This window comes from Sander lucioperca, chromosome 8, assembly GCF_008315115.2.
Source record: "Sander lucioperca isolate FBNREF2018 chromosome 8, SLUC_FBN_1.2, whole genome shotgun sequence".
Taxonomy (NCBI): Eukaryota; Metazoa; Chordata; class Actinopteri; order Perciformes; family Percidae; genus Sander; species Sander lucioperca.
In genome coordinates this window covers 33,615,990-33,630,774 of record NC_050180.1, presented here as the reverse complement: position 1 = coordinate 33,630,774, position 14,785 = coordinate 33,615,990, and the positions used below count along the sequence as shown (strand labels likewise).

General features: G+C 41.4%; 1 protein-coding gene across 8 annotated transcripts in view; it reads left to right on the top strand.

Moving 5' to 3' along the window:
- Positions 1–8,802, top strand: part of akap11 (A kinase (PRKA) anchor protein 11) — a 28,593-nt gene extending 19,791 nt beyond the window's left edge. For all 8 annotated transcript variants that reach the window (XM_036003936.1, XM_036003934.1, XM_036003933.1 and 5 more), the window contains 3 exons: positions 1,829–1,875; positions 3,953–4,152; positions 8,542–8,802. In XM_036003936.1, coding sequence (XP_035859829.1) covers positions 1,829–1,875; positions 3,953–4,152; positions 8,542–8,727 — 433 coding nt within the window. In that variant the 3' untranslated portion in view covers positions 8,728–8,802. The remainder of the gene's footprint in view (positions 1–1,828; positions 1,876–3,952; positions 4,153–8,541) is intronic.
- The last annotated feature ends 5,983 nt before the right edge of the window (positions 8,803–14,785 follow it).

Below are 14,785 nucleotides of genomic sequence, written 5' to 3'. Positions count from 1 at the left end.
TCATACTAGGAACCACCAGCCCCTTGCATGACAACACAAAGCTTTAAGTAAAAATAGGTTTGATGTGGCATATGCTTGTTGATGTTTGCATGCGACGTATTGCTCAAACTTTGCTGGTTCTGCATAGCTTTCATGTAATTTAGTTGCTTAAAAGAATCATTTGTATTGTAATTACATTTTGTGAGTCTTCCCTTCCTCGCATTAATAATATTTAACAGTTCAAACCCACCAATACGTTCAGATATTAGCCCTCCAGGTGTGCTGTCATGGGCCCCAATTCAATTTAAAAAAAAAAAAAAAAAAAGAAAAACATACTCAGAGATATAGTGCAGCATTGACTAATTGAATCTGTACTGTCAGACATTTCTAAACACACCATTGTTTTCTCAGGCTGGTGAATGTGTTTTTGCTGCCATCCATGTAGCCGCTTGTTACGGCTCATAGCAGTGCGGTACTTTCAATCAACGTGTTCATCAACATGCGCTTGCAGAAAACCCCAAGGATCATTTGAGGTTGAGAGGCTGCCACTGAACAGCAATCTTTCAAATGCAAAAAGCTCATCCTTTAAACAACTTTCACATTTCCTGGGTTTTATTATTCATCTAGGTAGTGAATGAATGAAGATTCACATTTGTGGTTTTTGTTACTTCCAAAGATGGCAATTAAAAACATGTTAAGATTGTTAGGCAAAACAATAGTGTCTCTTATAAAATGGGTTGTGCTATTTAAGGCAAGGTAGTTTTATTCCTGTAGCCCATTTCAGCATCTAGGCAGTTCAAAGTGTTTTTACATAAAACATTTTAAGTGCAGTAAAAAATTATTCATTAAAGTTAAGGCTCCTGTATGTCACCGTTAGCTAGTTTTATTCAACTTCGATTAAAAATGTATTTTTTCCCTGCTAGTTGCCAATTGCAGCAAATACACTGGTGGGTTTGGACTCCTCAGGCATTTCCATAACCAGCCATAGATGATAGATAAAACTAAAGTCACACTGGTATGTCCCTTTTTAATGCGTGACTTTGTAGCTGGTGCTGCCCTGTCTGTCTTTAGCTCGGACATAAATATCTTAATGCCTGTCGGGGCCGGGTCGGGTTCGGTTACTGCTCTGTCGGACGCGGGCCGGGCTCGGACAGAAAAATGTGGCCCAATCCGCACTCTAGTTGCCATGGTAACGTTAGTAGCTTAGTCTCAGAGAGCGAGACGTCGTGACCCAATCAGGCGGCGAAACGTTGGCGTCGGTGTCGCCAAAGGTCTCCGTTCGCGGCCGTTGCTCACCTCTGCTTTAACAACGGCGTTGCTGCTTCATGATCCTATTCATAAAAACAGTGGATGTGAAAAGCATTCTTTCTTAGGCGTCCTCCTTTCTATGATATCCTTATGTGATATCGAGCAGAGTCTTAGTGTCTGTAGCCGTGGGCTGTGTCAACAACACTATGATTAACAATCTTATAAAGTGGAGAAATGACTGTTTACCTGTTGGCACGTCACACAGCAAACATTTGCGCAATCGAGAGAATGGATGAGTCGATTTTCTTTAGAATGGAAAAATCTACTTTCAAGATGGGCTCTCAGTCAGTGTGTCTTAACTGACAAAAGAAAATACATTTACTGGAATATAGGAAAAACACTTGACGGGAAATCTGCGGCGTAGCTGCCTCCACGTCTTTTGATCAGCATTGCTTTGATTACAGTGCATTTGGCTTCTGATATCCTGCTATGCTTTTAGCTTAAGCATGCTTATTGTCGTTTGTATCCCCTTGCAAGCAGCCTCATCTCCCTAGCCGTCTCTCCCTCCTCACTAACTTGTGTGACATTTCTCATCCAACAGTGACAACACAGAGGACAAGGAGACTGAGGTGAAAGAGGAATCCAGCGGTAAGGATGTTTTACTTCCCGCAACTTCATCTTCAGAGTAGGCTGGGTTTTCTAATTCAATAAATGCTATTGTGAACAAGACTTTTCATTCGTCTTATTCTTTCGATTAATCGATTAGTCGTTTGGTCTATAAAACGTGCCCAAAGCCCAAGATGATGTCCTCAAATGTCTTGTTTTGTCCACAACTCAAAAGATATTCAGTTTACTGTCACAGAGGAGAGAAGAAACTAGAAAATATTCACATTTAACAAGCTGGAAGCAGTGATTTTATACTTTTTATTTTCACAAAAAATGACTCAAACCGATTAAGTCGATGATCAAAATAGTTGCCGATTGATTTAAAGTTGACAACTAATCAATTCATCTTTGCAGCTCTACACTTTTTGACAGCAGTGGGCTATGGTTAAAAGACAAGCCCCCCCCCCCTTTTCTAATTTGAGGTATTTCCACTCCTTGGGATTCAGAACAGTTGGCCTTGATTCCGTCTGTCTGCCTGTCTGAGTGTGTTGTAGCCGGGGATTTTACCACCCCCGTATTCAGGCACACTAATGCTCATTCAACCACTCCACTGTGTGTGTGTGTGTGTGTGTGCGTGTGTGCGTGTGCGTGTGTGCTTGTTTAACTATATTCGTGGGGTCCAAAAAACTGGGGAATACAGTATACTTGTGGGGTCTGCACAGGCTTGTGAGGCCCAAAATGCTGGACCCCACAAGGTTAAAGGGCTGTTTGAGGGTTAAGACTTGGTTTTAGAATTAGGGTTAGAATTAGGTTATGGTTAGGGTTAAGGTTAGGCATTTAGTTGTGATGGTTAAGGTTAGGGTAAGGGGCTAGGGAATGCATTATGTCAATGACGGGTCCCCACAAAGATAGTGAAACAAACGTGTGTGTGTGTGTGTGTGTGTGTGTGTGAGAAACCAGAGCAGCCCCCAGTGAGGGGGTAACCCAGCACTAGGCAGAACAGGCCTGGGAGGAGCAAAGGACTGTTACATATTACACTTAGTGTATCCGTCTGTCTTTGGGATGTACTGGAGAAGAAGAGACACAAATTATCAAAATGAAGTGCAATATGAGGGGGGGGGGGATGTGTTGTGGCTTCTCTTCTGTTCTTCTGTGATTGTGAGGAAAGGTAGGGGGGTATTGTGTGAGGTTTATTAGATGTTCATTGAAGCATTGGAGGAGATAATGTATGATTATGTTTCTATGTTGGTATGTTTATTGTGTTTTTTGTTTTTCTCTCGAATGCCCAAGATGAATTTCTCCTATAGGAGACAATAAAGGCTTATCTTATCTTTTCTTACTAATTCAGGGGTGTCAAACTCAACTTCACTAAGGGCCACTTAGAATCAAGAGCAATATGAGTAAAAACTCCTTTGTTCGCTGTGCAAAAACTTGGCTTAATTTGCACTTGTTATGTAGATTTGTAGAGATGGCTACGGTAGTATTGTGTAAAATAGTGTTCTGAAACTCAGTTTCACTAATGGCCACACTGGGAAAATATGAATCGACATGTAGACTTTATTGACATGCTTTTATTTCGAAAAAGTCAAACATCTTTGACTGTATTACTGCATGTTTTATAAAGTCTTCTCGCTTACAGTTTGGTCCTAAACAAAAGTCAGCAAAAAAAGTTCCTTAGCCATCAAGAAAAAAAGCGCAAAAAAGCGATTTTAAAAACTTGTAAAAAAGCGCTGGCAAAGGTGACGAAAACTTAAGTAAAAGCGACAAAAACTAGGTGGGCCAAAATGTATTGTGAACCTAAATTGATATGCGGGCTGGATTTGACACATGTGCACTAATGTACGGTACACTCGTTTGTCTGATCAGTGATTAAAAGAGCCAGCCTAAAAAAAATAAAAACCTGGCAGAATGAAAATATGTACAGTATACCTTTTTTTGTCTATTCAGTGATTTTAAAAAAGCCAGTCTAGAAAAAAACAGCAGAATTAAAATATGTACAGTAGACTTTTTTTGTCTGATCAGTGATTAAAAGAACCAGTCTCTACATAAAAATACACAGCAGTATTAAAATATGCAGGGATGATTCATCTTGAATGAACCACATCTGCCTGTGCTGCAGGGACTCTGTGCGTGGACAGGACTCAGGTGCTGGCTCCCAGGTCTGCACTGGTCGTAGTGAACTCGGATGTGAGGGAGCTGGGGCGTGGCCCTCAACACGTGACCCTGGACCCTCAGCTCAGGAGCATGCTGCAGTGGGTGGCAGCCTCCATGACCGACATCCCCCACATCCAGCTGAGTCCTGACAGAGAGCTCCAGCAGGTGATTGCCCTCAGTCCTTTCTGAACATGTTCATTAGCTACCATCACTGTGGCATCTGTTATTAATAATAGGGCCGGGTATTTTCGATAGCTAAACGATACCAAATTTAAAACAAAAAGAAATTACAAAATTACACATTACGGTTATAAATCTTTTTATTCATTTTTTAGCTCCTACGTGAACCCCTGTAACGGCCAATGACAGCCAATCACAAGCGTTATTAGATCTTGGTAGATGCTGCGGGCCTATTCGCTCACTGACTGATGAGATTTACTCCTTAGCTATTGAAATTGGGTATTGAATGACGAGGCATTTTTTCGATACTCAATACTTTCGGGGGCAATTTGGTCGGTGCCTAAAAAGTATTGAATTTGGAACCCATCCCTAGTTATTAAACATCAACACTTTCCTTAACCAAAGCCAAATGTCAGTTATTTTAAAGGTTAGCAATCTTGTGTCGTGGTATCCTGGTTTCCACCGCAGTTAGCCTTGCTGTGTAGACAAACAGCTGAAAAACATCCCCTTATGCAACGATTAATGTAAAACAACTTGTATCATATATTACAGTGCAGTGGTTCTTGCCTTTTTGTGTAAATCAATTAGGGATGCACCGAATCCAGATTTTTGGGGTTTGGCCGAATACCAAATCCACTGGTTAAGATTCTGCCGAATCCGAATACCGAATCCTACTCCCATCCTCAGTCCATTAATGCAGTAAACACATGAATGAAGTAAACAACATCCACAGCCTCTAAAATAGTTAAATGCGGGGCGGCCTCTAGCTCACCCAGTAAGAGCGTGCGCCCCATGTAGGCTGAGTTTGTTGCTGTGGCGCGGGTTTGAATCCGACCTGCTGCCCTTTGCTGCGTGTCATCCCCCATCTCTCTCCCCCTTTCATGTCTATCCACTGTCACTATCTAACAAAGGGAAACGCCCCAGAAAATAATCTTTTAAAATAGTTGAATATAACAACTTAATGTTGAATTCACACGCTCTTTTCACATCGTAGGAAAGCACATCGCTATCGCCAGATGATTAAATACATTTTCGCTAAACAGAGTATGATGAAGGCATGTTGGGTGGGTGAAATTAGAAAGCTAACGTTAGCTAAGGAGCAGCAGCCGGCCGTTAGGTCGCTCTGCTCCCACTGTAGGGAGACTCATTTGCCCGGGACAGGCACTGTCTGGTTAACACCAGTTTTTAGCTGTGACTGTCCTTCCTTTGCCGTACCTGAAGTTGCTGCATTTTGGCTGCTGTCTGTAGATTCCTTCATGCACAACTCATATTCTTTCGGCTGTTTCATACGCAAATGTTTTAACAGCGGCAATGTTGTGTATTGTTTAGGGTCCTCGCCACCACGAGACAAATCGGCATTGCAGATTGAACATGTAGCTGGACTTGAATGGCCTTCTTTTGACTGAAAGTACTGCCAAACTACACTTTACTCACTTCACTTACACTACACTTCACTTTCTCACAGCCTACTGCATTGAACGCTCCACCTACGTAAACACCTTCCCGTAATCAACGGCGGCGTCATTACGTCGACCAGTGTAGCGTGCGTAGTGCAAGCGTAGGGGTCGGTTCGGTGGAAAAAAATTCTAAGGTTCGGCAGAAACTGAACCCCATCAAAAAGCCCAATATTCGGCCGAATCCTGGATTGGGTGCATCCCTAAAATCAATTCGTAATTACATTTTATTTAAACTACTTGAGCTCCCCACAGTCTTTCTATGTACTTCCTGGCAACTGCAGAAGTACTACCTGTGGTACAAGTACCCCTTGTTGGGAATCAACATTAAAGATGAACTGAACTGGAATTTGCGTAAAGGTGATATAACCGATGTATTTTATTTCTTCTCACTGGTACAATGATTAAAATGGCTGAATTTGTTAAAAGGGATAAAATGGTACATTGAAAGTGTTGTTGTTGTTACACGGGCGCCGCCATGTTGGAATTCCACAATCGGCTACGTCACTGGCATGGTAAGCAGCCATGGAATGTAAACAGTCTGAGGCTAACGGACATGGCTGAGGAAACGGAAACCAACAGGTCGAGGGGGGGGTCATACTGCATTGCCCCTGGCTGCAGTAATGAATTGTATAGGGCTAAGGCAGCTGGGGTTACGATACATTTCCACAGGCTACCTTTGACAAGGAAACCAGTCCTCAACTCATGGCTAGCTGCCTTAAAACTGGCTAGCCCTCCGACAGCCCCTAGATTTCGAGTCTGTAACGAGCATTTTTTAGCGACAGACTATTTAGAGAGCTGTAATTTCGATTCAACAGGGTCACTGGTGAGGGTTAAGTCCAACAGACTGAAACCTGAGGCCATTCCGTCAATGATCGATTTTTCAGGCTACAGTACAGGGCAGACCGATAGACCAACGGAAAGACACAAACACTGATGCTATCTGCCGCAGAGACAGGGCGCTGAAACGCTCACATCAGACAGAGAGGTATGTTTAGCTGTTATCCAGCATGCTAGCAAGTCTACTAGGCAAAGGGCTGGATGTAACGTTGTTGTGACATACACAAAACACGTACATTTTCACTTGCACGCACAAATAAAGCCTGACGTGTAGGCTTTATAACGTTCAACAAAACTGAGACTGACACACTGGGCATTCATTGAAATTGAGTCACAAAACCAGATAGGTAGCTAGATACCAAACGATCCAAGTGCTTATGTCAAACTCCACAAGCTAGCGCTCCGACCATAGACTGTATAAATAAACCATGACTCCGATGATATCACAGATCAATAATAATGCGTTACTAGCTGCTAACTAAACCACAGCGGGTCTGTAAACAGAATCCAATGTCCCTTTCTACTCACCCTGAAGCTAGCTGATGTCTCAGGGCACATTGTTGATGCAGAGGGAGTTCAACTCACAGAAAAAGCTGCTAGTTCCATAATAAGAGGTATCTGTGCAGTATCCATTTGTGTAATATCCATCAACGACCACAAGGAAAAAATCTGCCAACTCTGCACTAGCCTAAAGTAAACGGCAAAACTCGTGAATCCTCCGTGCATCCGTCAACCTGGGGTGACTCTCCTACGTGCAGCTAACTTTTAACTTTATTTATTTTGGTTTTAACATTTTGCGTGCAGCTAACTTAACAAGCGATCCCATTGGATGAATTTGTCCAATCACATTTTCCATTTATCTGCCTCGATTTTTCGCACAGCACCTTTTCTATTTCCTCTAAATGCACACGATATATAAGCAGTCTCTATTCCCTAAAATGCATAATGTGCTTGGATACAATAAATGAGAGTGCATGACAGGTAAATGGTCCAGGTTGACCTCTCTGCCAACAGATGGATTCAGTTGCAGTGTCCATGCTCCGGCAGCGCCCACACACACACACACACACACACACACACACACACCAGTCACTTCCCCCCAAACGATCCGAAGGTGGAGCCTGAAACAGACTGTCCTCCATGTGGTGGTAGTCAGACACTACAGGCCTGTCCCTCACAGGCTCAAATGTGTAAACCATGCCATTAAAATTACTCATTTTCATGTGTATTTAATATGCTGCACTGTAGCCTATATACCTTCGCAGGTCCTACCATGCCAGTGACGTCATCGAAATTGTCAGCGTTCTAATACTAACAAACGTAATTTTTGTGTTGCTTAAAAAAAGCTATATTGATTTTTTTAATTACAATTTTTTGTGTAATTTATTTTTATTTGTCATAACCAACACGTTATCATCGTTTATTCTTTCAGTTCAGTTCATCTTTAAACTGCGACCCGGTAAAGTGACCCAGTTTGTAAAATTCCCAAATATTCTTTGACCGTCCTGTAGAATTGATCAATTTCTTTAAAGCTATAGTGCGTAGTTTCTGTCGCCCCCATGAGGAATTCTAAGTAATGACAACAAAACTTTTGGCGCGTCCACATGATGAGAGGCTTGCTACAGTTGACGTCTCTTACGGGTGACGTCTCTTACGTTCTAAAACCAGCCTCTGGAGACTCGACTCATTGTCTCATTCCAAATATCCTTCTTCTGTTGTTCCTTATGGATCTTTAGAAGTTTCTGTTTGACTATTTATATTACACAGCAAATTACTAATTCCTGAAAATAAAATGTAAATCAGATAGAGGAGATATTTCAGAAACATCTTGAAAAGCAATAACTGTGTGCTCTATCCTAGTTAAAGATTATTTTTGGTCCGCCTTTCCTCTGGCAACTGGACAACTATTTGACATCTCTGCTTTACGAGACATGACTCAACAAGACTAATGAATGAGAAACCCAGATCCCCTTCTTGGCAGTTCACTACACTAATAAATCTGAATTACAAACGATAAGCCTTTTGTGGCCTCCTTTTATGTTACCAAAGTGAATGATTGTGTGATTGTGTGCCCTTTCAGCTCCCAGCGGTGGTCCAAAGGCTTCGGGAGAGGAAGTGGAGGGTGGGAGAGCTGCTGCACACACTGCTGCGCTACTGCGAAGAGGGTCAGACACACAGTCCATCCCAGGCCAGAGAGGAGCCACTGCAGGCGGGCAGAGAACCTCACCGCATCCCCCTCTTCCAGTGGCTCCTGGAGCACGCCTAGGGCCTCTCCTCTCCTCTACTTTCCTCCTTCCTCTCCTCTCCTCTCCTCTCCTCTCCTCTCCTTCTTCCTCTCCTCTCATCCCCTCTCCTCCTTCCTCTCCTCTCCTCTCCTTCTTCCTCTCCTCTCATCTCCTCTCCTTCTTCCTCTCCTCTCATCTTCTTCTTCCTCTCCTCTCCTCATTCTCTTCCCTCAAGTTGTCTTGCCTTTCCTTACCTCTCCTTTTCTTTTCTCTCCTCTTGTCTCCTTCCTCTCATTTCCTTCCCTCTCCTTTCCTTAATTTCCCTCAAATTGTATTTCCTCTCTCTTGCCTTTCCTTGCCTCTCATTTAATTTTGTTTCCCTTTCCTCTCATTTTCATCTCCTCCTTTCTTCCTCTCCTCTCCTTCTTCCTCTTCTTCTTTTTCCCCGCTCTTCACTTCCTTCCCTCTCCTTTCCTTACCTTCCCTCAAATTGCCTTTCTTCCTTCTTTCCTTTCCTTGGACTTCATTTTATTTCCCTTTCTCTCCTTTCCCTTTCCCCTCCTCCTTTTTCTCTCCTCTTATTTCCATCCCCTCCATCTTCCTCTCTTCTCCTTCTTCCTCTCTTCTCCTCTCCTTTCCTCTCCTTCTTCCTCTCCCCTCCTTCTTCCTTTCCTCTAATTCTTCCTCTCCTCTCCTCCTTCCTCTTCTCTCCTCCTTCCTCTCATCTCCTCTCCTTAGTTCTAAAATAGGGCTTTGCAAACTCCACTGCCCCTAGAGGGCGCCAAACAAATCAACCGATCTTACTTAACTCTGATGAATGTGGGCAGCGTGTGTTTTGCATTGCATGCTGTGGCCTAGAGTACTTCTGTTGTTTTTATTCTTTTTTTCTTTCCACCTTCTGTCGTGTTGTTGCAGTTTTCTTATTTATTGGGCAGCAGCATAACACTATCCGTGTTGATTTAGTGAGCTGTCTCTCGCCCGCCTACACTTCTCAAAGCCCTCACACCTTGCTGCCATTGTGCTTGAGCTACAGAGAGAGAAGAGACAGAGAGACCCATCCCATCTGTCCAGACAGAGAGACAGTAACGCAGTGAGTTTGAGAGAAAGAGGATGTGTGTTTTTTTTTTTTTGTTAGGGAATCCCCATAGTTGCTGGGCAGATGATGTCATCACACCCACAGCTCACCTCTGTGGTGTTTCCACATGTTAAGAGACCAACAATGCGCTCACACACACACACATACACACCCTTGTGTTATCAGAGGAAATCCAAGATACACTGACACGCCATCAAAAATGATTCCCCCGTAGTATTCCATTATTGTATTAACCCCCTCAGAGTGACTGTGCTTGTCTTTCACATCTGGTGCCAGTGAAGTTTTTCCTCTGGAGCTCTGCCGGTATGATGACTCGTCACAGTCGACTGATATGCTGCCATACATACAGATTGACAATGCGATATTAAAGTTGTAAAACCAATATCTTCAGTAAGTTATACTACAGTCCGTTTGCGTTGATGATCAAATGGCCACTCGTTTGGCTGTTGAATGATTAAAAAAGCACTTGATGAAGTTGCCATTATTGGTGTTCCTGTTTTATCTAAAAACTGTAACGCTGCTTGCCTAGCCTCAATCTCCTTGGTTGTCAAACTTAGTAAAAAAAAAATACATAAAAAATTAGAGTGGATGATGTTTACTAGGGCTGTCGGTATTAAAAAAAAAAAAATAAAGTATTTTTTGAAGGTAGAGTATGTCTAATCAAACATGAAATGCTGCTCAAAGCTACGAAAGAAGCCATGATATTGGCTTAATGTTGCCAAATACGAGGTACGAGGTGACTCTCCTCGCCTCCAGTTAGTAAGAAGTGTATGATGCGCCGGTCATCGGTGGCCCACGTCTAGTCCGCGGGAAGCTCCAGTGACGCAGATAGTTGATCTTTGAGTAATTAAGAAGACTTTTCTGGTCTGTACCTCCAAAACCACAAACTAACAGCAGAGCTCAACCCTGCACTTACACATTTTGTCACCCACGCTCCACAGTCACCTTGTGGAATGAGGAACTCTGAATACCACATCTTCCACACAGCACGAACAGCTCTGACACAGACACACCCACACAGACACACACACACACACACACACACACACACACACACACACCCTTGTTACTCACCAGCCCCCCCTATGTGTGCGTCCACACGCACAGCACTACTAGCTACTTGCTGAAATGCACTTTTTGTTTATTTGGCCGAGGAGAGACTGGGCATTTCCAGCCCTGCCCTCACACTCTCTGCTGGCCTCCCGCTGTGAATTTCCTCCCAGCATGGACGGTCTGCTCTGCAGTCAGTTAACGTACCTCAAAGAAAGATCATTGGGATACATTTTGACGTTGCTATTTATTTGATATTTTGAACGAGGGAGCCTAAGAATGACATGACATATGTCCTTTGATTTCTATCAGGACTTTCCCTTTTTTTGAGTTTGAAACACTGTAATATACCACAGCTCCGCATCTATTATTATAAACGTAAGTGTTGTTGGTGGTGCTCACCTGCATGGCTGAATCTTCATTGGCTTTTGAAGCTCGACGTTCTATTCTTCCTCTTCATGTATTGGCCTTCACTATTTGAGCTGCCGTGTCCACGCTGCCTACGCCGTGGGCCTCTGCAGATGCCTTGTCTGTTCCTGCTTAGGCTGCCAAATGGTCATATAATCTTAAAGGTGTTTGTCCTGCATCATTTGTTTACATGCACACAAAAAATGAATATACTACAAAGTCCGCTATTTAAAAAATGAAATAAAAAAAATAAAAAATCCAAAGTGATACCCATGTTAGACCTACTATTAAAGAAGGATGGTAGAAAAAAAGAAGACACGGTGAAGTATTAACCTGAGAGAGTGCGTATATTTTGGTTTACATTAAAGGGAATGTATGAAGAGTCATGGTGTTGACATGAAGAGAGTGCATCACAGTGTACAAATTCTCTCCCAGTGTGAATGTTAAGTTGTTGAAGTAGGACTTTCCCAGTTTTTTTTGGTTCCCCTCCCATTGTCCAGCCCCCTCTCATATGTTCTTTCTGTATCTACTTTACATTCCTGTGCATCCCAAACGACCTATAGCTCTACTGTATATTGTTGTGTTTGTGAAACTGAATGTGTACCTGCAAAGACTCCATGTAGAAGCAGAAACTGTAAATCTGTTTTGCTACTGTTGTTCCCAGTGTTACTTTCTGCCTCTCAGACTGGAGAATTGAAGAAAAAAAAAAAAGAAAGAGAGATGTACCTCACCTTTACTCACTTCTGTATTTTTTCCTGCTTCCTTGTAAAATCCTGCCAAATGAAGATATTTAATAAATTATGTAAGTTATATAACAGTGAGTTCACTACTTGTTCTCCCTAGTGGCATTGCTGGATAGTTTGCACATTCTAAGATAGTAAAAAAAAAAGAGGTTTGTTTAAGCTTGGTGTTGACAAAATATATATATATATATATATATATATATATATATATATATATATATATATATATATATATATATATATATATATATATATATATATGACGTACCTGTGTATATATGCCGTCAAGAGCATGCCAAACCTGCAGTGAAACGAGAAGCTCAAGCCCACGTTAGCCAATCAGAATCCCCAAAATAGCAACAACAGTAACGAATCACTTTCTCACTTCTCTTCCTCACTTCCTCGCTGCCTAAACCTCCGTTTGTCTCAGTTTACATGCAAACTTAGTTTTCCAAAATCTCCACTCTGGCCGGAGTTTTTAGAAAGAATCGTTCTCAGAAGCGAATTCTCCGTTTGCGTGTAAACGACGGGCACAAACGAAGGGAAATGTCTCCGTTTTTCAAAATAACCATGTACGTGTAAACGGGTTATTAGTTTTCCTTCAGAGTTTTGCTCAATGAATGAAAGAAAATGCCGGGCTTGTTGAGTATTTGACATTTTGTATCCAATAATTAATTTTGAAAGGATGATTAATGGATTAGTAGAAGAGCAGAGCATTTATCAGCCGTTAACAAAAATACCAAACACTCCCTGCTTCTGGCGTCTAAAAAGTGAGGATGTCCTTTTTTTTTTTTCCATTTTGTAAATTAAATATTTTTGTCAAAACAAGTGATTTTGACAAGATTTCCTCAGTGGTGGAAAGTACATTTAGCCTACTGTAGTACTGTCTTTAAACGCAACTTTAAGGCACTTATACTTTTCTGTTTGTGAAGTGTTTCTATTTTAATACTGGTTTATACTTATAAGGGAATATTGTACTATAATGTACCATATTGTACTCCACTACATTTACTTGATATAGTTACTAGTTACTCTGCAGGTTTAAATAATCTGAAACAAAATATGATGCATTTTTATATATTAAATGAACAAAAAATTAGCTCCCTCGACCAGCTGCAACATTAAAAATGCTGCTAACGAGCAAATGCATCGATAATACTAATAAAATGTGTTAACTTTGCTCATATTTCTGTACTTCAGTAAAACTTTGAGTGTAGGATTCAACTTTTTTTAAACTGTGGAATCACTACTTTTACTTAAGGATCCAAGTACCTCTTCCACCACTGATATCCTTTAGGGGTGGGTGCCCAGAGCCGCCACGATACAATATTATCACGATACTTATATTGTGATATTCTGTGACATATTGCAATTTATTACTTATTTTTCCAACTTCAAATTATGTCCCAAAAGGAAAACTATGCCAGCACCTGTTTAACCCTCCTGTTGTCCTCGGGTCAAATTTGACCCATTTAAAAAAAAATATATATATATATATATTCTATATCAGAAATTTGGGTTTCAGCAAATTTAAAAAAAAAAAAAAGGTAACGTGGATGGTTCCCTACAACGCTCTTCACAAGTAAAATAAATGGCCAGTTCACTACTCTCTTTGAATTTGGGTGTTTTATTAAATTTTATATAATTTAAGAAAAACAAATTGACTAAAGAACGTTGAAAAAAGTGACAAAAACGTCGGACAAAGCTTCAAAAACGGCGCAGAACAAAACGATAAAAACGGGAAAAGGTGACAAAAGAACTTGGATAAAAGTGACAAAAACGTTGGGGGGCAAAAAGTGACAAAAGTGTCGACAAAGATGCCCAAAACATAAAAAAAAAAAGTTTATTTTAAATTTTGACCCAGAAAGACAAAAAGTTGCATGGTTCAACGGGAAGACAACACAAGGGTTAATCTAAGAAGACAAATGTCTCTGCTTGTTCATCTCACCCTCTAGTAGACTGGAAAAAGCAGTTGATTTTTATTGTTGTGGTACCAAACTTTACGAAGAAACAATTCGCACATCCAACATTTGGAAAATAATATGACATTAGACATGAAAAAAAAAGGAAAATCCCACACTCTGCTCTTGCTAAAGCATCACCACTCATTCATGATGCTAACGTTTCATTCCCTCTGCACCTTCGTCAAGGAAACTCGTGCTGGGTGGGATCTTGCCTTTTTCACGTCTAATATTATTCTAGTACCAAAATGTTAAATTCTCATGTGGAATTTATATAATATATAATGTATAATCCATATTTGCCGTCCGTGTATCAATACAGTATTGCCACAAAAAATATCACGATACTATGCTGTATCGATTTTTTTCCCCCTCCCCACCCCTAATATCCTTACACTTTGATAAACATTAAATCCCCCAAAAATGTGGTTTGCTCAGCCATAATAATAATCGTTACTTGCATCCTGACAACCGTCGGTACTCGAGATCGGTCTTGGTCTCGAAATCGGTCTCGACCACTTTTTGAAGGTCTCGTCTCGGAATCGACCGTATTTTTACTCAATCTTGTCTCAGTCTCAGATGAAGAGGACTCAGGGGTTTTATTTCAAGACCAGTCAAAACCTAACCTGGTCCTACCAGACTCTGGTACATTTCATTTGTACAGAGTCTGGCCACTCTCCATTGACAAGTGTTAACTTCCTTACTCTATACTCTGTTGATGTTTAAAACTATTGGATCTGCCCAGAGCCACTCTGGATCTGCCATAACCAATCGCTAACTTTTGGACGTCGGCTTAACATCGCTAGCGTTAGCCTTAGCCAACTCCTTCACCACTAACGGA